The sequence below is a fragment of the Papio anubis genome, chromosome 13 (assembly GCF_008728515.1).
Source record: "Papio anubis isolate 15944 chromosome 13, Panubis1.0, whole genome shotgun sequence".
NCBI classification, from domain to species: domain Eukaryota; kingdom Metazoa; phylum Chordata; class Mammalia; order Primates; family Cercopithecidae; genus Papio; species Papio anubis.
In genome coordinates this window covers 66818239-66844698 of record NC_044988.1, presented here as the reverse complement: position 1 = coordinate 66844698, position 26460 = coordinate 66818239, and the positions used below count along the sequence as shown (strand labels likewise).

General features: G+C 44.2%; 2 protein-coding genes and 1 long non-coding RNA gene across 4 annotated transcripts in view; 1 reads left to right on the top strand and 2 right to left on the bottom strand.

The window, feature by feature from the left end:
• Positions 1 to 15149, top strand: part of TSTD2 (thiosulfate sulfurtransferase like domain containing 2) — a 31324-nt gene extending 16175 nt beyond the window's left edge. The window contains exons 5-10 of the mRNA XM_003911470.5: positions 3503 to 3628; positions 4757 to 4862; positions 8968 to 9086; positions 9588 to 9746; positions 10365 to 10503; positions 12478 to 15149. Of these exons, the coding sequence (XP_003911519.1) occupies positions 3503 to 3628; positions 4757 to 4862; positions 8968 to 9086; positions 9588 to 9746; positions 10365 to 10503; positions 12478 to 12776 (948 nt within the window). The 3' untranslated portion in view covers positions 12777 to 15149. The remainder of the gene's footprint in view (positions 1 to 3502; positions 3629 to 4756; positions 4863 to 8967; positions 9087 to 9587; positions 9747 to 10364; positions 10504 to 12477) is intronic.
• On the bottom strand, positions 7 to 8085 carry LOC103878217. Its single transcript, XR_004177938.1, has 2 exons — positions 7665 to 8085; positions 7 to 742 (listed from the first exon to the last, which is right to left on the bottom strand). It is a non-coding gene; the product is annotated as an uncharacterized LOC103878217 (long non-coding RNA).
• Positions 13978 to 26460, bottom strand: part of TMOD1 (tropomodulin 1) — a 91834-nt gene continuing 79351 nt past the window's right edge. The window contains exons 9-11 of one of the 2 annotated variants that reach the window (XM_003911471.4): positions 23756 to 23900; positions 16426 to 16490; positions 15077 to 15596 (exon numbers count right to left, since the gene is read on the bottom strand). In XM_003911471.4, coding sequence (XP_003911520.3) covers positions 16426 to 16490; positions 23756 to 23900 — 210 coding nt within the window. In that variant the 3' untranslated portion in view covers positions 15077 to 15596. Of the gene's footprint in view, positions 15597 to 16425; positions 16491 to 23755; positions 23901 to 26460 lie in introns of both variants that reach the window. The other variant, XM_009188455.3, reaches the window with a different exon arrangement.

Sequence of the window (26460 nt, the reverse complement as noted above, 5' to 3'; positions counted from 1 at the left end):
CCGGTATAGGGAAATGTTCATGATATATTAACTGGAAAAACATTTTATAGAACATAGAGGTGTGATTCCAAGTTGCTTCTTCTTTTTCTAGAACTTGCCAGGGTCATGTACCAGCTCAGGGTATTGACATTTGCTGTTTCCTTCCTCTCCTAGAATGCTCTTCCCTTGCACCTTCACATGGCACATACCCCACTTCAGATCTCAGCTCACATATTGTCTCCTTAGAGCTCCAGTCTGAAGTAGTCCTCTCCAGATCTCATCACGTTCTATCCCTTTCTGCTTTTCAAAGAATTGATTAGTATCTGAAAGTATAATTTTTATTTATAAGCTTCATGAGGACAGGAATTTTGGTCTTAATTAATTGATGTATTCTCAGTGCTGAAACAGAGCTTAGCATGTAGTAGACCCTCAGTGGATATTTGGAGAAGATAGAATGAAGGAATGAATGCATGTTCATGACAAAACCAGAAGTGCATGTATAAGCATGGAAGGTTGTGTGTACCAAAATGTTAGTAAGGATCATCTAGGCATGTAGGGTTATCAGTGGCTTTTATTTTCCTAAAATATTATCTGATTACATTACACACATGCATATGTTTGTGTCTTTTATGTTAACTTTCAAAGTTTAAAATTATATACGACTACCAATGAGTTGGCATTGGCTTGTGCCATGAATCTTGTTTTATATCCATACCTTAAAGAATTGATCAAGTGAGGCATCAACTTGTGTCTTCTCTGGACCCTAAAAAAGGGCAGCCATTAAAAATTTTCAAATTACCAAGTACGGGTAGATATCAGTATTATATGACTAGAACAATATAGGACCTTGAGTTAAATCATCTCTATTTCCAGACGGCGCCATGATACCACATGTGCTGCGCTTGCTAGCACTTTTCTTTAGAGAGCTCAGTTCCCTTTAGAGATGATCCATCTTTAAACTCATCCACAGGATTTTGTAGTGTGAAAACAACCAACTCTACAGGGCCTCCAGAGCAGTGCCCCTTAAGGCTGGGGCCTTACCCCAGGCTCTAATGTCCCCTAACCAGGGGAGCATTTCACAGAGAATATGGGGCTTGAGATGCCAAAGAGCCCCAAATATGGATGCACAGTCATTTATTCAACAAATATGTATTGAGTGCCTACTATGTGGCAGGCACTGTTCTAGGGGATAGGCCGGTGAGCAAAACAGACACAAACCCATGTGGAACTTACATTCCAGTGGATGGGTTTGCAGTGGTGGGCTGTCCTCCAAACACCATGCAGAGATACATGCTGATGTATGCCCTCTGCCCTCAGATGTGCTCTGTGCTTTAGGATTTTGGTAGTGTCCCCTCAGCAATTCTTTTAATTTCTGGTGCTCTTTAGTTCTCTTTTTATTCATATAAAGAAATTAGGGTTCAGAGAAGTCAGTTAACTTTTTCATAGCTACATGCAAGTGAGTGGCAGAGCTTAATCTTGATCCTAGATCTGCTGACCTCTGTGAAGGACTCTGTTGAGCTACTTGGATTTAGATTAAGCTCAGAATTCACTTCTTTGGCTGTTGGACCATTGTAGCTCCATAACAAATGGGGCTTTCCAGGAGTTTTATTCACATTCTTGTGTTCAGCACGTATGAAACAGAATACCTCATTGGAACTGTAGGCTATGCCATTTTAGAAAAATACAGGTATCCAGCTGGGCACGGTGGCTTGTGCCTATAATCCCAGCACTTTGGCACTTTGGGAGGCCAAGGCGGGTAGATCACTTGAGGCCAGGAGTTCAAGACCAGGCTGGCCAACATGGCGAAACCCTGTCTGTACTAAAAATACAAAAATTAGCTGGGCTTGGTGATGCATGCCTGTAATCCCAGCTACTCAGGAGGCTGAGGTAGGAGAATCACTTGAACCCAGGACGTGGAGGCTGCAGTGAGCCAAGATTGTGCCACTGCACTCCAGCCTGGGCAACAGAGCACAACTCTGTCTTAAAAAACAAACAGGTGGCCGGGCGCGGTGGCTCACGCCTGTAATCCTAGCACTTTGGGAGGCCGAGGTGGGTGGATCACGAGGTCAGGAGATCAAGACTATCCTGACTAACACAGTGAAACCCCGTCTCTACTAAAAAAGACAAAAAAATTAGCCAGGCGTGGTGGTGGGCGCCTGTAGTCCCAGCTACTCTACTAAAAATTTTTGTATGTTTAGTGGAGACGGTGTTTCACCATGTTGGCCAGGCAGGAGAATGGCGTGAACCCAGGAGGCGGAGCTTTCAGTGAGCCGAGATCGCGCCACTGCACTCCAGCCTGGGCAACAGAGCGAGACTCTGTCTCAAAAACAAACAAACAAACAAACAAACAAACAGGTATCCATCTCACACCAGTCAGAATGGCTATTATTAAAAAGTGAAAAAATAACATGCTGGTGAGGTTGTAGAGAAAAAGGAATGCTTATACACTATACGTGGGAGTGTAAATTAGCTCAACCATTGTGGAAGACAGTGTGGTAATTCCTCAAAGACCTAAAGACAGAAATACCATTCGATTCAGCAATCACATTACTGGGTATGTACCCAAAGGAATATAAATTGTTCTGTTATAAAGACACATGTATGCATATGTTCATTGCATCAGTGTTTGCAGTAGCAAAGACATGGAATCACCCTAAATGTCCATCAGTGATAAACTGGATAAAGAAAATGTAGTACTGGATAAAGAAAATGTGGGAATACTATGCAGCTATAAAAAAGAACAAGATAATGTCCTTTTCAGGGACATGGATGGAGCTGGAAGCCATTATCCTTAGCAAACTAACGCGGGAAGAGAAAACCAAATACTATGTATTTTCACTTACGGAGTCTCACTCTGTCGCCCAGGCTGGAGTGCAGTGGCGCAATCTCAGCTCACTGCAAGCTCCGCCTCCTGGGTTTATGCCATTCTCCTGCCTCAGCCTCCCGAGTAGCTGGGACTACAGGTGCCCGCCACCTCGCCCGGCTAGTTTTTTGTATTTTTTAGTAGAAACGGGGTTTCACCATGTTAGCCAGGATGGTCTCGAACTTCTGACCTCGTGATCCGCCCGTCTCGGCCTCCCAAAGTGCTGGGATTACAGGCTTGAGCCACCGCGCCTGGCCCATATTTTCACTTATAAGTGGGAGTTAAAAGATGAGAACATATGGACACATAGAGGGGAACAACAAACACTGGGGCCTTTTGGAGGGTGGAGGGTGGGAGGAGGGAGAAGATCAGGAAACATAACTAAGGGGTACTAAGCTTAATACCTGGGTGGTGAAATAATCTGCACAACAAACCCCCCTGACACAGTTTTACTACAGAGCAAACCTGCACTTGTACCCCAGACTTAAAAGTTTAAAAAAGAAAAACACAGATATCTTTTGTCCAGTAACACTTTGGTATCCTCAGCAGCGTCTACTTTTCCTGTTAAACTCATTGACACATACGAGCCTGTTGTTCTTCCCTGGAAAGATAACCAAACTAAGAACAGTCTGTTCTCTTTCTCACCATCTTGTGTCTCAGATTCGAATTGCTACAGAAGGAATCAATGGGACAGTTGGTGGAAGCAGATTGGCTACCAGACTCTATGTGGAAGTCATGCTTTCCTTCCCATTGTTTAAGGATGACCTGTGTAAAGATGATTTTAAGGTAAGAGAAAATGAAAATTAAATGGATCTAGAGCCATCTGTTTCTGCCTCTGTGCATGTTATTGAAGAAGAGTTCAAAGTAGAGAAATAAGCAGTGCCAAGTAAGTATCCTTTCCCCTTTATTTTTTGGGGCTTGGGGAGTTTTTTTGTTTTGTTTTGTTTTTTGACAGGGTCTTGCTCTGTCACCTAGGCTGGAGTGCAGTGGCATGATCGTGGCTCACTGCAGCCTCGACCTCCCCAGGCTCAGGTGATCCTCCCATGTAGCTAGGACCATAGGCATGCACCACCATGTCTGGCTAACTTTTTGGAGAGACGGGGTCTCACTATGTTGCCCAGGCTAGTCTGGAACTCTTGGGTTCAAGCAGTCCGCCCACATCAGCCTCCCAAAGTGCTGAGATTATGGATGTGAGATACCGCACCTGGCCCCCTTTCCCCTTTAAATGCGCTTTTCCCTTTAGGTTACAAGACAGTACGATAGAAGGAGCATGCTCATCCCCATACTTCCATTGAGTTTCCATGTGATCTTGGACCAGCTAGTGCTCTAGACCTCAGTATCCCTTCTTATAAAATAAGGATGTTACAGCTTATGCAGTCTGGGACTACAAATCTTGGACATATTCACTCACTTGAGAGACCACCAGCCTGGTCAGCAGATCACTGTGTTTTTAGTAAATCTGGAATTGTAAGATTAACACTTCACACCACATGGGGGAATAAAGTTGTTGCTCTCACAGGTGGGCTGCTTTGTTTGAGTGACTTTATACTTTGTCATAATAAGTGATAAGGTGATGGGAAATGCCTTGCTAGCATTCACGCTGGCAGTGATAGGAAAAGAATGAAAACTGGGCATAATCACATGTTAGAATTGCTCAGCAGTGTTGCAGTTTTATAATTAAATGCTTGTACCTAAAGAAACACCTTTTCAGCTTAACGTTCCTGCATATGGCAGGTATGCAATAAGTATTTATCAGTGTTGAATTATCTGGAACATTCTGGGCCCTAACTAGAGGTTTTTTAGGACTTCAACTATCGTTATTACAAAACAGACCATCATTCTTATATTGGCACTTGTCTTATACCTGGAGATGGGACAGCAAGACTGTATTCTGTTTTGTTTCTCATTGGCTAGACCAGCAAAGGAGGAGCTCACTGTTTTCCAGAATTGCGTGTTGGTGTATTTGAAGAAATCGTGCCCATGGGGATCAGCCCCAAAAAGATCTCCTACAAGAAGCCTGGTATGCTTGCTTTTAGAAGATTGTGCTTTAATTCACAGGGACACAACTTGGTGGACAAAACTTGATAGACAAATAAGAAAGCTGGGCACCGTGATCAGCAGCAGTCATGAGTCCTCTCTAAAGCAGCTGTGGGGTGGCTAACACTTGGCTGCGTCCAGTGCTTACACTGTTTCTCTGTGGTGCTGTGGTAATTGAAGACTCACCTCTTAGAGTGATCTATCTTATTCTTCTTGGTGATGGTTCAGCAAGTAGTTGTTTTCTCTTTCCAAAGACAGCAAGCAGTTTGGGAAGAGTGTAATTATTACTTGTAAACAGTTCATCAGCAGAATAGAGCACGCAGGCCTTTTGCCACAGGAAGCAAGTTGTTTTCAACATCAAAGCAGTTTTCACTGTGCTCTAGAATGTTCTTTCCCCATCTTCTCCATGGTAAATGGTTGAAAGACATTTGTTTGGCAGGTGTTTTGGAGTTTTATTGTACTTTTTGCCATGAAAAATTTTAAACATTAAAAAAGTAGAGAAAATAGTATAGTGACGTTCCATGTACCTATCATGCAGCTTTAGCAGTTAACTGATTCATGGCCAGCCCTCACCTATACCCCATCCCTTCTCCCATCTTGGATTATTTTGAAGGCAACCCCAATGTCAGGCCATTTCATTTATAAATATTTTTAGTAGATATCTCTAAAAGATAAAAATGTGTTTTAAAAGATGTAAAACGATATCACATCTTAAAACATTTTAACTGATTCCTTAACATGTTATCAAATATCTAGTTGGTTTAGTCTCTCAATTCCCAGTTGTCTCATACTTTTTAAGCTTCGTTTCTGTTAGATTTAAATAAGATTCATTGATTGTGATTCATCAGTATGTCTCTTTAAGTGTCTTTCAACCTATAGATTTATTTCCGTTTTTTTTCCTCCCCTTGCAGTTTATTTTTGAAGGAACTGGGTCATTTGACCTTTAGAGTTTCCCATAATCTGGACGATACTAGTTGTGTCTCCAAGGTATATTTCTCTGTCCTTTTTATTTCCTGTAAGTTGATCATTAGATTTAGAGTAGCGCTAATAGAAATATAATGTGAGCTACATAATTTTACATTTTCTAGTAACCACATCTTTAAAAACTAGATGAGATTAATTTAAATAATATGGTTTTCTTAATGCAATATATCAAAATATTTCAATATGTAATCAATAGAAAAAATTATTAGTTTGCTTTTTGTTCATGCTAAGTCCTTGAGATCCAGTATGTATGTCACCCTTATAGCACAAGTACTTGCCAGTCACATGTGGCTAGTGGCTACTGTATTGACAACTCAGGACTAGAGACTTGATCAGATTCCGATTTGATTTCTTTTTCTTCCGCCACCAAGACTACATAAGCACTATTGTCTTCTTTGATCAGGAAGCACAAAGATCTGGTTGACACCATGGTGTTCGTTTTTAATATGTAAAGATTTGAAAGAAGTCTGAGAGTGAAGCCAGGGGGAAATGGATACAGGCATCTGGGAAAGAGACTCATGCATGGGGGGATGAGGGCCAGAAAGAGCTGTTGTCTGCTTACTGTTCCCATCTTAGCAGGAGGCAGTGTGACTACAACTTTTCCTAGTAGGCACTGCAGGACATTGCAGGCAGAGTGGGCTCTAGGCAGTGCTGTTGTGTTTTCACTTGAAGGAAGTTATTTAAAGGGACCTCTTTTTTTTTTTTCTTTTTTTTTTCTTGAGACAGTCTTGCTCTGTTGCCCAGGCTAGAGTGCAGTGGCATTGTTTCAGCTCACTGTAACCTTTTCCCCTCCGGGTTCAAGTAATTCTCCTGCCTCAGCTTCCCAAGTAGCCGGGATTACAAGTGCACGCCACCACACCCAGCTAATTTTTGTATTTTTAGTAGAGACGGGGTGTTGCCACACTGGCCAGGCTGGTCTCAAACTCCTGACCTCAAGTGATCTGCCCACCTCAGCCTCACAAAGTGCTGGGATTACAGGCATGAGCCACCACACCTGGTAAAGGGACCTCTTTTAGGCACATCCATGCTGGTCACTGTCCCAACAATCCTTCTCAGGGCCAGTAGAGCAACTGCAATCATAGCATAAGCAGGGAACAGGTTTGGTTTCCTGCAGCTCCCTGCAGGTAGGAGTCTTAGCAGATTTCCCTGCTTTTCGTCCCGTGTTTGTTTGAGATGGAGTCTCACTCTGTTGCCCAGGCTGGGGTGCAGTGGCACAATCTTAGCTCACTGCATCCTCTGCCTTTCAGGTTCAAGTGATTCTCCTGCCTCAGCCTCCCGAGTAGCTGGGACTACAGGCATGTGCCACCACGCCCAGCTAATTTTTTTTTGTATTTTTAGTAGACAGAGTTTCACCATGTTGGCCAGTTTGATCTCCAACTCCTGACCTCAAGTGATTCGCCTGCTTTAGCTTCCCAAAGTGCTGGGATTATAGGCAAGAGCCACCTCACCCATGCCTGGCCTTTTTTTGAGATGGAGTCTCACTCTGACGCCCAGGCTGGAATGCTCACTGCAACCTCTGCCTCCCAGTTTCATGTAGTTCTCCTGCTTCAGCCTACTGAGTAGCTGGGAACTACAGGCATATGCCACCACACCTGGCTAATTTTTGTATTTTTAATAGAGACGGGGTTTCACCATGTTAGCCAGGCTGGTCTTGAACTCCTGACCTCAGGGGATCCGCCAGCCTCAGCCTCCCAAAGCATTAGGATTACAGGTGTGAGCCACCATGTCTGGCCTACGTCCCATGTTTGAATCTCCCTTTTCCCCCCATTCTTTTTGTATCCATGTAATTATGTGACAATACCTTATATAGAATCTGGCCTTACTACATTCTGTCTACAACCGTAAGGCAGGTAGCAATCCAGATTCCTTGGCCTGGCTGTGGGCCCTCATCTCTCCTTGGTGTGGAGCAGTTTCGTTGGTTGTTGGGGTTCTGCTCTGAGGGGAATGAGGCTCCTTTGGTACTGTAAAGCTTTATAATGAATGGTGGGTAACTGAGTCACCAGAGCCCCTGCCCATGAGGCATGGCTACCTCATAATGCAGATTCACCAAAAGTTCCTCACAATCTACTGAGATGTCTGGACCCCCAAAGATAGGGGAGTATTTCTGTCCTAGAGAGTTACAAGGCAAAGAGCCCCAGGAGACTGAGGTTCTCTCCTATTAGTCCCTTTGTATATATATTTTTTGAGACAGGGTCTTGCTCTATTGCCCAGGCTGGAGTACAGTGGTGTGATCATAGCTCACTGAGGCCTCGATCTCTTGGGCTCAAGGGATCCTCCTGCATCAGCCTCCAAAGTGGCTGAGACTATAGGCACACACTACCATGGCCAGCTGATTTTTTTCAATTTTTTTTATAGAGACAGCGTCTCGCTGTGTTCCCCAGGCTTCTCTTTGTATTTTAATACTTATCCATCTTCTAGCTTTCTTATCTTTTTCTCTATTTTACTTTTTTTCTCATATGTCATTTCTGTTGTCCATCCGTCTTGCCCTTTTCTCTTTTACTTATGCACACACACTTAGACACATTCTTCTTGCCCCTTTGCATTAAAAATTTATCTATTCCAAATTTATTCCATAACTTTTTGCTCACACCTGCCTCTGCCAGGGTTCTTAGCCTTCAACGTGGGTTCGACCTTGATATAGAACAGTTTACAAAGCCTGTAGTCAGCCACATACATGCCCAGCTCCTCCATGTACAGTGACAATAGAGCAGTGGCCATTTCCTTACGTATTAGTGACCATACAATGGACCAGCAAATTCACATGGCAATTTAGATCCCAGTTGCCTGGTTTTTATCACTAGGATTAGGCCAATTAAGAGGATGCAAAATTCTTTGACTAGTTATTTCTAAACTACCAGGTCTTCATCGCCTTCATTTTAGGAGGAGGGAAATTGAGGATACCTGGAATTACTGGAATTACTAAATTATTTCATCACGATCATCAAGTAGTGTTCTTTTCAGACAATTGTAATTATGAAGGGAAGAGGTTTGGGTGGAAAGAAACAAAGCAACATGTAAGTCAGGTTGGGTGAGTTGTGATTGGGTTTTGGGTTTTTTGTTTTTTTTGTCTTTGTTTTAACATAATTTTTTTGGTTTGATTTTAGGAATCCATTTATCCCCAAGTGAATTTCATAAAGAAGTAGAAAAGTTTTTATCTCAGGCAAATCAAGAACAAAGTGATACTATCCTTCTTGATTGCAGAAACTTCTATGAAAGCAAAATAGTAAGTAAAAGCCAGAATTGAGTTCTCTAAATTGGTAGATCTCCCCATTCCCACAGTATGGTATATTTCCCAAGGGGACCTTGTGTGTGCCCACCTGTGGCCACATGGATCTCCTGCCAGTACTAGCAGCTTCAGAGAAAACCCAAGTCCTAAAACTCAGAATCTGGTGAGAGAGTCTAAGAAATATGAATTAAAGACATCTAGGCACATAATATACTTAGTGACTCCCATGAGCCTGCCTTTGGCAAGTATCAAGGATCTTGCAAAGTTGCCTTTCGGCAGCCTCTCCAGTTCCCCTGAGGACCCTGGGAAGGTGACCCACAGCCCACCAGCCTCGGTTTCAAGTTCAGATCTTGAAGTTGAAAGGTCAGAGTGGGGATGAGACTAGCAACTGGCACGGGCTTCTTTGCTAAGGTAGGGTTTGTTGGGTACAAAAAGAACCTTTGTTCCTACCAGGTATGTTTTTGTGATAATTTTCCTTTTGTTGCTCCTATGTTACAGGGACGATTCCAAGGCTGCTTAGCCCCAGACATCAGGAAATTCAGTTATTTCCCTAGCTACGTTGACAAAAACCTAGAACTTTTCAGAGAGAAGAGAGTGCTGATGTACTGCACCGGGGGCATCCGCTGTGAGCGGGGTTCAGCCTACCTCAAAGCCAAGGTGAGCCACCACCCCGGGGCACTGTGGGCATGGTGGTGAAGGAGATGGCTCCACCAGCAGCCTCTGGAGCTATCCGCTGCCCGCAGTACTCCCCACCCCCAGGCAGCCAAAGCATGCCTTCACCCCTCGTATGGCTCTTGCATGGAGTTCATAAGTACAGAATCTGAGGATCTTTAATCTCAAGATATGAAAAACACTTAACAGTCTTAGAGACTCATCAAATGTAAAAGGGAGAGATTAGTTAACATCTCCCTTTTCCTAATCCTTTTGCTTGATCCTGAGAAGAGCAAATTCAGTAACATTACATGTCCCAACAGGTGTCTTCCTATATTTAGGGGGCAGCAAAAATAGTTGGGCTTCCCAGGATCTAGAGGGTGAAGGCCCTGCCTACTGTCATCACCCATCCCACTAGGAGGCAAGATCTAGCCAGTTGGTGCCTTGACCCCTTGGTCAGCAATTCCTTAGTGTACCGCAGTGGGAGCCAGGAGCCCCTAACTGATAGCAGCGGCCATGAGTCCTCCATGTCAGCGCTCCTCGCCATGCGCCGCTCTTCCGTGGAGCATCTTAACAGGTCTCTCTGCTGGCTCTTCAGATTTCCTGTTGTTTTTCCACACCTAGGGAGTGTGCAAGGCGGTGTTCCAGCTCAAGGGTGGCATCCACAAGTACTTGGAAGAGTTTCCTGATGGCTTTTACAAAGGGAAGTTGTTTGTTTTTGATGAACGCTATGCTCTGTCCTACAACAGTGATGTGGTGTCAGGTAGGTCAGCATGGGCTCCGAGCCCAAACTGAAATGAAGCACATTGTCAGTTCACCATTCTAGAAAAATGACACAGGGAAGACAGGCCAGTGCTCATTACTGAGCACTGAATAAGCAGGGAAAATAAGTACATTGTGCCACCATTTTCCCAGCAGTGCAGCTGAGAGAACCCTAGCCCAGGAGTCAGGAGGCCTGGGTTGGGATTCTGGCTTCACCATTCCTAGCTGGACAAGCCTATTAACATGGGGATCATCTCACCTGCCCTGCCTGCCTGCCTGCCTGCCTGTCTACCTGTCAAGAGTTGGACTACTGGGCTAATTCAGGGCTCTTAACCTGGAACTGGTACATGTAGATTTCAGGGGTTCTGCGAATTTGGATGGGAAAATAATTTTATCTTTGTTTTCAATAACACCTCACTAAAATGAAGTATTTCCTTCAGTTATGAATGTAGGCAACAAAACCAGTTGTATTAATGTACCTGTGACTTTGTCTTCAGTAGGATTTACAGTACTTTCATATCATGTTCCAGTTGCCTCAGATACCTCAAAATAGTATTTATACTCATCACTGCTTCAATATGAAAATAGTTATTAGGCCCACCACTAACAGTTGACATATAATATGTTAATAAATGGCACGTCTTATTATATATCACAGACTTTGAAAAATACTTTGATATTTTGTATTTCTGTATAGTTGGTTTCCTTTGTGATCTCACATGTTTATGCATTTAAAAATATTTTTCTTGGTCAGGCACAGAGGCTCATGCCTGTAATCCCAGCACTTTCGGAGGCCAAGGTGGGAGGATCGCTTGAGCCCTGGAGTTTGAGACCAGCCTGGGCAACATAGCTCACTATGTCTCTACAAAAACTTTTTAAAATTAGCTGAGCATGGTGGTGTGTACCAGATACTCAGGAGGTTGAGGCAGGAGGATTGCTTGAGCCCAGGAGGTTGAGGTTGCAGTGAGTTTAAATCACGCCACTGTACTCCAGCCTGGGCGAAACAGCAAGACCCTGTCTCAAAAAAGTTTTTCTAGGCCAGGATCTATAGGCTTCATCAGACTACCAGGTAAATCCATAGCACACATGATTGTAGGAACTCCTAGCTCTCTGTGGACACAGGTGGCATGCACATTTGAGTAAGATTTGAGTTTGATTGTCCTCTCCCTTACTTTCTTGGTCTTATTTTCATTTTAGTGGTTTTGAGTTGTCTCTTATTGATCACTACTTCCGATCTGTTTTGGAGCTAGATGGAGTATAAATTCTCAACAAGTAGAAAGAGTAGATTTGATTTTACAGAGGTTATATTGGCTGGACTCGATGGGTACCTGCGTGTGAGTATGAAGGAGAGAGAAGAGGCTCAGAGGTAGCTTAGATAAGCAAGGTAAGGAAAAGTGAGGAAGAATGATGTTATCAGTGGTAACAGAAGGTCATCAGGGAAAAACAGGTGGAGAAAGAAGATGGTGTGAGTTTTAGGAATCAGATGGTCAAGTGTCCTAGCAACAGCAGGAGAGACACAGGCCTCGGGGAGAGGGGTGTGGACTGCAGATGCTCACTGTAGGTGGGTTATTGCCTGTATTTACGTGTGTTGTCCCCACTGGAAAAGGGAATGATCAAAGGGGAGAAGGCCACTTAACAAGGGGGTTGGGAGGTGGTTGGCCATCTTTGGAATAGCTGGTGAGAGAGAGAAACTTTCATTACCATCTAGTTACCACCTGTTCTCTAGATGGGAAAAAGGGAAAAAAAAGTAAATACTGGAAGCAGACAGTTCCCAGAAGTCACCCCCCCCCCAAAAAATAAGCTGGGTGGTGGGGGTGGTGGTTGGTTGGTATTGCTGGAAGACAGAAGACTTACTATTTGGAAACCTTCCCCGGGTTCCACAGATCTTTGAGATTCTAGTCAGCAGAGGGAGCAATGCCTGTCCACATGTGTGCGAACGCATGTGTTTATAATGATGGTTTTCCTTCCTCCCCAGAGTGTTCATACTGTGGAGCCCAGTGGGACCAGTATAAACTCTGCTCCACTCTCCAGTGCCGTCAGCTCGTTTTGACCTGCCCTGCCTGTCAAGGACAAGGATTCACAGCCTGTTGTGTCACATGTCAAGACAAGGGGAGCAGGAAAGCTTCAGGCCCTACGCAAGACAACTTTAAAGAGGAATGCGAGTGCACAGCCAGACGGCCACGCATACCTAGGGAACTTTCGCAGCATGTGCAACAGCCTGTGAGCCCAGAGCCAGGGCCTGATGCTGCTGAGGATGGGCCAGTGCTTGCGTGAGCAGCACCTTTGGCATTTTCCCAGGCCCTCTGTAAAAGTAGGTTTGGGGTGACCATACAGAGAAAGCATGGCGAGGCTGCAGAAACAGAGAAATTGGGATACTTCAGTGCTGGCCACTGCCGCTATGGCAGCCGTCTACACTTCACAGCGGGAGGGGAGGAGTTGCGTTGTCTACCACTTACATGAGACATTCTGATTTGGATGATGCTACAGCACAGAAAAAAGGTGAGCGGCGTGGGATCCCAAAGCTGCTGAGGGATAGTACCTGAGCCTGGTGGCCACAGCATGCCCTTTCTTTGCCATGCAGCTGGGGCTGTTAGTAGTCATTGTCCTTGTCAGCAGACCTTCTACCCTGGTGGCAAACATGTGAAAGCTGTGGCCCTGGGAGTGGCCTAAAACAAGCCACTAAGGTCATCTGCCATCTACCCTTAACCTCTGTCTCTCGCCTGAGGGGAATCTGCAAGCTGTGCATTGGGCTTACCTCCTGCTTTTGTAGAAATAACCATCCTTTGGTATACATGGAGGATAGTTCCAGAACGCCTGAGTATATAAAAACCCATGCATACTCAAGTGCCACAGTGGGCTCTACAGAACCCACGTATGTGATAAATCAGCCCTCCATGTACACAGGTTTCACCTCCTGCCAGTACTGTATTTTCAACCTGCATGGTTGAAAAAAATCCATATGTAAGTGCAGCCATGCAGTTCAAACCCATATTGTTCAAGGGTCAACTACAGTTTATTGGAACAGCCACACCCATTCCTTTACACATGATCTACGGCAGAATTGAATAGTTGGAACAGACACGATATGGCCTGCAAAATCTGAAATATGTACTGTCTGGCCTTTTACTGAAAAGTTTGCCAGCCCCTGGTCTAGACCAGCAACTCATCTGATAGAGGCAGAGGTGGCCTTAAAGATGTGGCCTTCTTCATTTTCTGTTGGTTTGGTTTCTATGAGAGGTTTCCTCTAATAGCTCTGCTTTCCCCAGCACTCACTCTCTTAGCTTTTAAATGTTCTCTCGGAGCTTCATATAAGCTCGATGACATTTGGGCCACAGTTTTTAGATCAGCACCTGGAATACATGACACATTCTTACTGAGGTCATCCAGCACTGCCATGGTGGCTGCCCAGTCTTCTGGCCAGTGTGCCAGGCACATGTCCCTGTCACACAGGTTCCAAGAAACACATACGCAGCCATACATAGACCAACAGATTTAATATTATATTGCAGTTTTCAGCGATGCAGAATGCAGCTGCAATTGTGTTTTAAGGAGAAGCCAAGTGGGGATGGTTGTCCCTGCAACATGGTGCCACTCCTGGGCCATGTGCAGCCTCAGTGGACACTCTTCCATAGTGCTGAGGCCCTGGCCCCACCTCCAGTTACCCTGTACTGCCTACTGCCTTACAGTTCAGTGTGCAGGCCTTCACCTTTTCATTACCAGCCTCTCTGCTCAGTGCTCTGGAGTTCTTGACTTTGTCCTTTATCATGAGATTTGCTGAACTCACTAATGAAAATAACTCCCAAAAGGAACAAACAAAAATACTAGTTTAACTGGCACTGTGGTATATTAAAAGGCACAAGGGCATTGTGGCTTAACACTTTTGCTGGATCCCAAGAGACGCACATGCTGTTAGAAACAGATCTGGCAGCAATACTAGTATTACGCTTCAGTGTAATCATCTTGGGGTGGTTTGGCCAGGATTTCCTAATTCCTTGATATCTGGATTTTCTTCACTGTTGTCCTACAGAGGCTTAATATACAGATGTAAGATCAGCAGCGATTTGTCTAATAAGTGATGAGATCAGTAGCTGAAGTCTCTAAGCTGGGCCATTGCTAAATACCATAGCCATGTTGGACTGGAAATTTATCCCTCTAGTGTCTTACCTCACATAAGCCATTTGCCCACTGTGCAATATAGAAAGGTGTTTTCAAGTATTTGGTCATAGATTTTCACATCCATCATAAGGTTGGCATTCAATAAGGAAAAAGTTCTTTCTAACTCCAGTATTAAATTGTACATAAATCCCAGACGTTTAAAGAACACTCTGGGACATGTTTGTTGCCTGGGATTGGTAATGAAAAGCTGGTTTTCAAAACTTGAAATTTCACCATTGGTTTTTTTTCCTATCATTTCTGCATATCCAGCAAAAGGAATCTCATGTTCTGTGATTCTTGGCAGAGTTCTGTGGCTTCAGTCTGTCTGTCTGTCCTGAGGGGAAAATTGTGTTATTGATCCAGTAATCAATTTGGCAACTTTAATCTTGAGGTTTTTAAAATTCCAAGGAGGGTTAATAAAGAATGATAATCTGTTTTATTTGCTAATAGCTAAGACAGATTTGTAATAAAGTGTTTTATAATACTTCAAAAGCATGTGGAAGAGTGTGCTGTTTCTGTCACACATTTTAAATGCACTTGAAACACCACACAGCAAGGCCATTGAAACTGGGCTCCTGGGGCTAAGTCGCTGCTGCTGGAACATCATCTTCAGTAAGATCTGCTGGTTTGGGGGCTTCTAGTTTTTAAATAATAACCAGACTCAACTTCTGTGACTAAAGAAAAACTTCACATTAACGATATTTTATAAAATTTTCAACTACAACCACTAGTCAGCCTAAAACCTTAGTGCATAAAGAACTGAACCACAAAAGGGTTTCGTGCTGCCGGCATTTTGCCTTCTGGTTTCCCCTGCAGAGTACAAGTCATCAATAGAACACGTCCAGTTCAAAGGCATGGTCTCCACCGCCACACACTAGACACCACTCCGGCACTTGGGAATGATGGGCCCAGTCAGGTCCGCAAGCCTCCTCTTCCTCACTGGAAAGGAATGGAGATAAGATATAAGGCACTTTTCCCTGTAGACCAGGGACCACCACTCTTGCTCTGAGAAAGCACTGTGAAGCCTCGCACTAATCAGTTAACAGAGTCTGACATCTGTTGTTTTGAGAGGACAGTATATGTGAGTTGTACAACAGCCCTCCAGTTTGTCAGTGTTCATTGGTAAAGGTCTGTGGTAGTGGGGATTCATTCACAGGTAATCTGCTAAATGGCTGACCACGCAGTCCCAGTTTATAACTCGGCTATTTTCTTTGTTTACAGAAACCCCAGTTGAAGATCTTTACTCCAGTTCAGATAAGAGTTAAAAGTTTAGTCTTCTTAATGAGATTAGGGTCTTAACCAGGTGGAAACATTTCCCCCAGCTATGTCTGGGAGCTCCTGGCCTACCTCCTGCCTATGTGAACGAGAGTTTCCACCCCAAAGATTACCCTGCAGTATCTGTATCCCCTTATGTTCAACCTTGCCATTTTCCCCAGGGGCAAGACAGTTAAGCTCAACACTGTTCAAGTGACAAAGTAGTTAAATGCCATAAAGAGGAAAGCACTAGCCAGGAGGTTGCAGGCTGGAGACGTTAGCTTAGAGGATGATGAGGATGCGGGGAGGGGCAGGAGGGGCTCTTTTGTCGTAATAAGGGAGAGTGTTTTGAAATTAATTGTAGTGTCTGCAGATGAAGACCAAGCAGCAAGCTCCATCAGCCACAAGAGAAAGGTCAAAGAATTCTGTAGAGCCAGTAGGTGGCAGTCGAGAGGCCTGCTGGTGTGGCAGAGACAGGAAGCTATTGTGGAGGGAAAAAAAAGTCTGTCTATACTTAGATGTCTTCAGGTTCCCGAGCTGAGGCGGTAGACCTGCAGCCACCAGATCGATGAATACGAGCTGCAACAAAAACCGAATCAGCTTGTGCATGACACTGGCCATACAAAGCAGACCCACAAGGGAGGTGAGGCCAGCCCAGTTCCTGAGATGATCAGAATGTCCGACTTCTTAGGGGTGGATGTGAGGGGACAAAAACCAAAACCCAAAGAGCACAAGAGGTTTGCTCAACATGACCACAGGGTTTACATGAACCAGACTTTTAAGCATCTCCACGGTAGTTGTGCAGGCATGCCCAGCAGGGCCATCCTCATCGCCTCATTGGAGCCCCTCCAATGCTGCTGGAATGTTTGTTACCATTCCCATTTTATGGATAGAGAAAGTATGGCAAGGAGGGTATATTTCTTTCTTAAAGCAATAAAGCTAGTAACCAAGCCTTTTTTTTTTTTTTTTTTTTTTGGAGATAGAGTTTCACTCAACCAGACTGGAGTGCAGTGACACAATCTTGGCTCACTGCAACCTCGCCTCCCAGGTTCAAGCAATTCTCCTGCCTCAGCCTCCTAAGTAACTGGTATTACAGGTGCCCGCCACCACACATGGCTAATTGTTGTGATTTTAGTAGAGATGGAATTTCACCATGTTGGCCAGGCTGGTCTCGAACTCCTGACCTCAAGTGATCCCCCCTTCTCAGCCTCTCAAAGTGCTGGGATTACAGGCGTGAGCCACCGCGCCCAGCTAGAACCAAGGCTTTTGACTCATCTTGAGCCTCAGTCCAGTGCCTCCCTCAGTAGATTTGAGCCTTGTGTGGGTAGGGTTTCCATACCCATATCTCATCTGATTCTCACAGGGAGGATTAGCTCCTTCTCCCTGCAGAAGAAAAGCCCCAGTCCCTGAAAGCTGGCAGCAGAGCCAGGACTGAAATCCAAGTCCCTGGCCTATGGTTGAGGGAACAGAAAGGACTCCAGGGCTTGACGCGGGGGTTCTTTTCCATTACTTGCTGTCATTGTGTACACTGGGTCAGATCTGTGTGCGCGGTTCCCCTGGCACTGGCCCTTTTTTTTTTTTTTTTTGAGATATAGTCTTACTCTGTCACCAGGCTGGAGTGCAGTGGCCCGATCTTGGCTCACTGCAGTCTCCGCCTCCTGAGTTCAAGCAATTCTCCTGCCTCAGCCTCCCAAGTAGCTGGGACTACAGGTATGGCATCGCCATGCCCAGCTAATTTTTTTGTATTTTCGGTAGAGACAGGGTTTCACCATGTTGGCCAGGATGGTCTTGATCTCCTGACCTCGTGATCTGACCGCCTCGGCCTCCCAAAGTGCTGGGATTACAGGCGTGAGCCACCCCTCCTGGCCACCTGGCACTGGCTTTTTCAGGGACTGGATGGAGAGAAGGGAAAGGCATCCATTTATTCGGGTATTATTTTTTTTCCCTTTTTGATGATGAAGGAAGTTGAGACCAAGAGAGGGAAGTAACTTATTCCAAGTTACGAATAAGTCACAAAACTGGGAGTAAAACCTGGATCTCCCAGTATCCTCCTTAAATTCTGTCTGCTCTTTACTTTCTTAAAAAAACTCCTCACTGCTTATTGCAAGAGCCAGAGACTCCTTTTATTGTGAAAGCCAGAAGGGCTCTCCAGTCGTCTGGACCAACCTCCATCTGCTACTTGAACTCCTCTGCCACTTCTTGCCAAATTTGAACATTTCCATCATGTTTTTGGAAAGCACTTTCTATTCATTTAAATATTCAGCAGCATGTACTGAGTGCTGTGTGCCAAGCACAAGAATCAGAAGTAAAGACACAGCATAACAGGGACCAAGATATACAATATTTGAGAACTACTGTTGGATAAATATGAAGTATTAGAGATGCCCTGGCAGATCTCTGAGGTATGAGAGGCATAAAGAAGGAAGTGGTCAGACCTTCCCAGGATGGCAGCTAACAGGTCAACTGAATTTTAAACAACGAAAAAGTAGAGGATAGGAAGGTTGGGGGCATTGGAAGTAACGACTCTCTAAGGGTAAGTTTTTCCTTGGTCACTTGGGGGCACTCAGGCTACCTGGAATGGTACTAACATGGCAAAGGGATGGCTTCTTGAGGATGTCAATAGATGATGTCCTGATGGGACCATCTCCCAATGTGGGGCACCCAGGCACTGGAGCCAGATTGCCAGTTCAAATCCTGGTCCTGCCCACGGATTGTGGGTAACATTAATTGCCTACTTCTCTAGACTTCTGTTTCCTTCTTGTAAAGCGTGGATAACAATAGCACCTGTCTCACCTGGTTGTGGGGAGGACTACATGAGCTAATGAGATAAGAAGTGTTCAGAACAGTCTCTGACACATAGTAAGTGCCATGAAAGAGTCAGCTATTATTAAGAGACTTGGGAGTCATGTCAAGGGGCCTGACTGAGAGCAACGGGAGCCCAGTGACGGTTCTAAGTGGAGGGGTGACAACGCAAGCTTCGGAAGGAGACTGGAGATGAGTGCCAGGGGTGCCTTCCCTGGAGGAGCTGGGGGCCTGAGGACGTTGGAGGAGATGAGTGTGATGAGGGCTCAACATGGGGCAGGACACTGGGACTGGCAAGGAGGTGACTGGCTGACTGGGATGGAGGCAACATTTAGGAACAGGCCCAGATTCTGGCTTGGATGGCTGTGAGGAAAGGAATAGGCTTTTCTTTTTTTCTTGCTTTTTTTTTTTTTAGATGGAGTTTTGTTCTTGTTGCCCAGGCTGAAGTGCAATGGTGTGGTCTCAGTTCACTGCAACCTTCGCCTCCCGGGTTCAAGCAATTCTCCTGCCTCAGCCTCCCAAGGAGCTGGGATTACAGGCACCTGCCACCAAGCCCGGCTAATTTTTTTGTATTTTTAGTAGAGACAGTGTTTCACCATGTTGGCCAGGCTGGGCTCAAACTCCTGACCTCAAGTGATCCGCCTGCCTCGGCCTCCCAAAGTGCTGGGATTACAGGTGTGAGCCACCGTGCCTGGCTGCCTTTTCTGAGATAGGTTGGGGGACTATGATGAAACTGATTTGGGATCCAGCAATCCCACTTCTGGATATATATTTAAAATCAGTTGAAAAGATGTTTCACTCCATGTTGATTGCAGCATCATTCACAATACCCAAAATAAGGAATCAACCTAAGTGTCTATCAACAAGAATGGATAAAGAAACTGGGGGATATGTGCACAATGGAATACGATTCAGCCTTTCCTTTAAAAAAAAAAAAAAAAAAGGAGATTTGTTCATTTGCAACCACATGAATGGAATTGGAGAACATTATACTAAGTGAAATAAGCCAGGCACAAAAAGACAAATTATATGTGGAATCTAAAACAATCGAACTCGTAGAAGCAGGGAGTAAAATTGTCATTACAAAAGCTATGGGCGGGGGAGTGGGGAGATAATGGCCACAGGATATAAAAATCTCAGTTGGACAAGAGGAATAAGGTGTTTTTTAAAGCTCTATTACACAGCATGGTGAATATAGCTAATAATAGTGTATTATACATTTCAAAATTGCTAAAAATAACCGTTCTCACCACAAAAAGGTATTTGAGGTGATGATATGCTAATTCACTTAATTTTCCCACATCGTATTCATAAATCATAACAGCAATTTGTATCACATAAATATAGACAATTACAAATTGTCAATTGACAATACATTTTATTAGAAATTGCTTTGCAGTGTGCTGTCTGGGCTGCTTGCTGCAAAGGTCTTCCCTGAGAATATTGTAAAATGGTGACTTTCCCAGGAAGGGCTGTTTTCTGCTTTTAAACACATTACTGTCCCTCCACACGATACCCCAGCCCACACAACTGTCAACTCAGCGGCTGCAATTCAGACTTTCTAAGTAGAGAGAGCTGCAGTGGCAGATATAGAGGACCTGAGTACCACGCTTGGCCTGGCTTTTTGCTATAAATAGTGTGGAGATGACAGTCATCTGAGGTATTGCTGTGGGAAAACGCAGATGGGATCCACAGCCTAGCTCTGCCCTGGCGCCCTGCAATCACGGAACACTCTCTTTAGAGCTTGGTGCACAGGGTGAGGAGGACCAAAGACGCACTGGTCAGGACGCATCCTGGGCATACAGCCTGTCTGCAGAGCCAGTCCCTGTCCCCATAGCCTTGGGGGCTGAATGTCCCTCAAGGAGGAGCCCAAGTACTGCAGAGGCCCCAGCCATGGGCAGAGGGCCAGCAGAGGCAGGTGAGAGTGAGCAGGAGGCCTGAGAGGCCTGCTCGCGTCCCAATCTGTGCTCCCTGCTGCCAGGCCTGCTAACAGTCTCACTCCCAAGGAGGAGCTGGCAGGAGGCTTTTACGATACAAATATTCAGTTGGAAAACATGAAGTCTGTCTACTTCATTGTGGCATTAACGTAGGATGCAAATAATCTGTTGTAAAGTCAGGAGGAAGCTGATGCACTGCCATAAACAAACATTTCTCTTAGAAAAATTAGCAGATGGGCGCAAATTTCATTTTAAAGCTAGAGAGCCTACATCACCAAGTAGCACTCTGTTCCCTGTAATCACTGAGATGATTCATCTCTAATTCCTTCTGTAGGAAACCCCAAGGGAGCAGCTGCCCACAGTTCCCTGGGGTAACCCAGAGGCCCATTTTTATCACCTGGCATCACCATCCCGCAAACTGCCACAGTTTCTGCTTCCCGCCTGCTTCCATCACCAGGCCCCTGAGCTTGACACTAAAGGCCTTGGGCTGCAGCCACCCACACACCTACCCAGTCCCATTCCTTGTGAACATCCCATATACTTTCAGTTGTCCTGCCGTTGCTCATGCTGTTCCCTCTGCTGGGAATGCTCTTCTCATCCTTCTTTGTGAACTCCTATTTTTCCTTCTAGGTCTTACTCCTTATAACAGTTCCTCCAGTCCTTTTAGATCCTTCTGTCTCTCCTTTGTACCCCCAGCACTACCGCATAATACTTCCAGAACCTCCAGAGGGATGCCTCTTGACCTCCTCCATCAACCTATCTCTTCCTTTCAAGGCTGGCTAAAGCCCCATCCCCAACCAGGATGCTTTGCCTAACTGGCCTCTGTCTCCATTAATCATTTCCTCACTTTGTTTAGATAGAATTTCTAGGCATTCTTGAATTTTTAGGCATGCCTTTGGGTGTTTTTCTTCCCCCTGAAAGGTTATAAAGCTTCTTCAGTCAGAGGTAGCCTTTCTGCTATCTCTGATTATCACCTAGCACGGTCCTAGGCACACAAAAGTTGCCCAGAAAATACTTACTGTCACTAACAGCTGGTGTGACCTGACTGAGCCGCTGCCTAGACCCCTACCCTCATTCCAGGCTCCAGTTTCTTTCTGAGGGAGCAGGAGGGATAAGCTCTAAGTCCTCCTGGCTCTACCATTCTACATTCTTACAATGGCCTCTGAAAGTTCTTGGTGATGGGAGTCAGGCCTGAATTTTGGACTCTCAGATTCACAGGACTGGGAGTTTTCAAAGTCCATTTTGTCCAACTCCTAGATGATTCTGGTATCCCCCTGCAGCACCTGTGACCTTTGCTCATCTAGAGCCTCTGTCCCCAGAAACAAGACCTCCAGACCATCATGCCATTGGAGGACAAAAACTGGGTTAGCCCACAGATAGGAGCCAAGGGGCACAGAAGAAACTTAACTGAGAGGGAAACAAACATGAGATGATTGCATATAGAATAGAAACTCAAGGCTTCTCCATGCTGGTACTGCAGCCAGATCACACCTGGACCAACAGAGGCTTCATTGCTGGCCTTCTCCAACAATTCAGTTTAGCTATGACATCTGTGATACAATATAATAATTATGATTCTTATTTGTGTTCGTTCTTATTTTAAGTAAGGACACTTCTGATAAACCAAGACTATGTGGACATTTTTAAAAATGAGCTTCTCTAAACCTGAGGCTCTACAAAATAGTAGCATTTGGAGTGAGCAATGAATGAATAGCCCCTGGGCTGTGACATCCTTAAAAGCAGGAACCTATAGAACTTTGGTATATGTTTGTGGAATTTAATAACTCAATCTAAAGTGTGTGTGTGAGTGTAAGTCCTGTGGTTATCTGTGCATGTGGGGTCTGTGCACACCTGCCTTGAGCATACACTCCTCCGCACTCGTCTCCATTCATCGAGGGCTTCCAGGTAGTGACCTGGCCTCAGATAAATCACCAGGAAGTGACATACTTTGAGTGGAGCATTCGTATTAAGCTCTTTGCATTTTATTGAGGGTTGGAAACCATTGTGTAGAGCAGGTTTGAATCTGATGAAAAACTTACTGAAGACGCTGTCCTTTAAAACACAAGTTTATTTCACAATTTAGTCCCAGAAAGAAGCTTTTTTTTGTTGTTGTTCAAACTCATTATGCTTCCTTCTCTTCTGTGATAAGAATACTGTAACTTGGTTTGGCTTCCTCCTGCCTTGGTTCTAGGAAACTCAGGGCTGAATATAATCATCATTCATGTTAATGATATAGACCTACTGCTTTTCTTGGTTTTTTCCCCTCATGTTTTCCTATAGCCTTGTCAGTCACGCTCCCTTTGTTGAATGCTATATCAAATTCTTTTTTGGCAGCCAGCAGGAATATACATAAGGATAACTACACAGAGCTTGTGAACAACTGGCATCTGCAAGTAAGATCATGATTGCTCAAACTTTTCATTCAGTTGACTTATATGCCTATTTGTTCATATAGGTATATGGTAAGTGTTCATCATCAAAAAATATTGTGATATTTTCATTTTCTTAAATTTTTTTCTTTTTAAAAATTTCCTGATGTCTCCTTCATAATTATTTTTCCTTTTAGAAGAAAAACTATGCCTTTAATTGAGATTAAATTAATATACCCTACTTTTACTTTACTATGAAGTTGATGTTTTCAACTTTTACCTTAAAATCAATGTGAAGTCTCCTAGGCTCGGGATTTTGGTAGTCCTGTTGGAAGGTAGTTTTGGGATTTGGGGCTAAATCTAGACTGTGTGACCTGGAGAGGACGCTATGAGTTCAGAGAAGGGTATTCAGAAGAGGAAATACTCCCAGGGAGCCCTGTGCTCTCCCAAACTTCAGTTCCTTCTGCGAACACACTTATGTGTGCTCTGGGCCCAGCCTGTGCTGAGCTGTGCTTTGAGGAGGAGAGGACTCAGCCTTAGCTCCTAAAGTCAAGGAGCTCATAGTCCAGGGTGGAGATGAGGTACAAACACAGAAAACAAGGAAGACGTGATCAATGTGAAAATCAAGGCTCAAGAAGACTCAAAGAGGCATCTACAGAATTTTCCTTGACATCCCCAGCACAGGTGGAGGGAATAACAGGTCTGCGGGCAGGGCACGGAGTATATTTCTACTCACCAAGGTCATTGTTGTTCATCATTGCGTTGGATGCCCGAAGCCGGGGTCCCTGCTGGGTAAAGTGGTAGCCGAATTTGAGAAGCGTTGCGTTTTTTTCCAACATGCTCACGATCTCCATTTCCACTTTGTTGCCCAGGGGCTGGCTCTTTGGTCAAAACAACAAAACAAAATAAACAAAACAAAACAAAACGCAATAATCACCACTCATTCCACATGTACAGTGCCTAAACCACGTTTACCTGTGGAAACTCTTGAGTAGTGGGAGGGGATTTTGGCCTCCTCTCCAAGGTAGGGAAATGGAAGTTTAGAGAGGTTGAAAGGTCACACAGCCAGGAGCAAATGAGCTGGGATTCACATTCAGGTCTGCTGGATGCCAAGAACAGATCTTTTCACTGCTTTACAACAGCCTCTCTCTGAGCAGGTGCCCAAGTAAGAGCTCCACGACAGAAGAATATTTGAAGGAGGACCTTCAATCATCTAGTCCTAAGGAGACTTTTAAAATCCTGCTGTCCAGGCTACACCCCATACTATCTGAATCAGAATCTCTGGGCAGTGGGACTCTGATGGCTGTGTTTTTAAAAACTTCGCAGGAGATTTCAATATGCACCCAAGTTTGATAAACAGTAATTTAGTCTCTTCAAATCATAAATGAAAAAAGTGAGGCCCAGAGAAGGAAAAAGGGTTTTCGCAAGATCACATAGTAAGTTGACAATGCCAAAGTTAGCTTTCTAAAGCCCCATTCTGATCATATTATTAATAGTTCCTTGCCCCCAAATCTATAGTGAGCATCTGACAAAGATACAAAGAAAAAAAATCGGAACGATCCGACAGTGTTGGGAAGGATATGATGAGGATGTTCATCACAGTCTCAGTTATAATAGTGGGAGGAAAAGGGAAATAATTCATTAAGAGGCCAGGCACAGTGGCTTATGCCTATTATCCTAGCACTTTGGAAGGCTGAGGCAGGCAGATTACCTCAGCTGAGGAGTTCGAGACCACCCTGGGCAACATGGTAAAACCCCATCTCTACTAAAAATACAAAAAAAAAATTAGCCAGGTACGGCAGCGGGCACCTGTAGTCCCAGCTACTCGGGAGGCTGAGGCAGGAGAATCGCTTGAACCTGGGAGGTGGAGGTCGTAGGGAGCCGAGAGTGTGCCACTGCACTCCACCCCAGGAGACAGAGTGAGACTCTGTCTCCAGAAAACAATAATAAATAAATAAAAATTGAAAGAAAAAGAATTCATCAAGAGAGTTGCTCACATAAATGATACCGCAGCGTTACTAAATAGAATGTGGGCAGCTCTAAAACGATGGTGCAAATCTTTGACCATGAGCATGGAAAGACGGCCATGAACCAATATTTAATGGAAGAAAAAAAAACCCTGGTCACAAAATAGATGATTTGTATGTAAGGTTATCTATATTTTCCACATATATACATAATGCAGAAAAAAAACTTTGAAGTATATTGATAATGGTGGGATTTGGGGAGAAAGTTTTTGTTTTCTCCTTTATATCTTATTGTATTGTTTAGATTTTCTATTACCATATATAATAAAATAATAAAACATAAATATAATCTTAAACAGGTTGTAAAAGACAGAAAGCTAACATCATACTTAATGGTTAAAGACTGAAAGTTTTTCCCCCAAGATTAGGAATAAGATAAGGAGGTTAGGTTTCACAAACATTTTACTGGGGGGTCTAGACAGGATAATTAAGCAAGAAAAATAAATAAAATGCTTCCAGACTGCAAAGGAAAAAGTAAAACTATCTGTATTTGCAGATAATATAATGTTGTATATAGAAAATTCTAAGGAATACACACACACACTCTTACACAAAATTAGTGAGTTCGGGCTGGGCGCAGTGGCTCATGCCTGTAATCCCAGCACTTTGGGAGGCCGAGATGGGTGAATCACGAGGTCAAGAGGTCAAGACCATCCTGGACAACATGGTGAAACCCTGTCTCTACTAAAAAAAATAAAAATACAAAAATTAGCTGGACGTGGTGGCACACACCTGTAGTCCCAGCTACTCAGGAGGCTGAGGCAGGAGAACCTGGGAGGCAGAGATTGCAGTGAGCAAAGATCTCACCACTGCACTCTAGCCTGGTGACAGAATGCGACTCTGTCTCAAAAAAAAAAAAAAAATAGTGAATTTGGCAAAATTACAGAATATAAGATCAATACACAAAAATCAGTTGTATTTCTATACACTAGCAATAAGCAATCTGAAAATGAACCTGAGAGAATAATTCAATTTATAATAACATAAAAAATATTAATTCTTCTTCTTTTTTTTTTTTTGAGACAGAGTCTCACCCTTGTTGTTTAGGCTGGAGTGCAGTGGTGCGATCTTGGCTCACCACAACCTCTGCCTCCTGGGTTCAAGCAATTCTCCTGCCTCAGCTTCCTGAGTACCTGGGATTGCAGGCGCGCACCACCATACCTGGCTAATTTTTGTATTTTTAGTAGAGACAGGGTTTTGCCATGTTGGCCAGGCTGCTTTCAAACTCCTGACCTTGGGTGATCCACCTGCCTCAGCCAGAGTTCTGGGATTACAGGCATGAGCCACTGTGCATGGCCATAAAGAATAAAATACTAATTCTAACTTCTTTTGTTAGAAATAAATCTAAATTTATTTAGATTATTTGTTAGAAATAAATCTAGATTTATTTCTAACAAAAGAAGTATATATATGA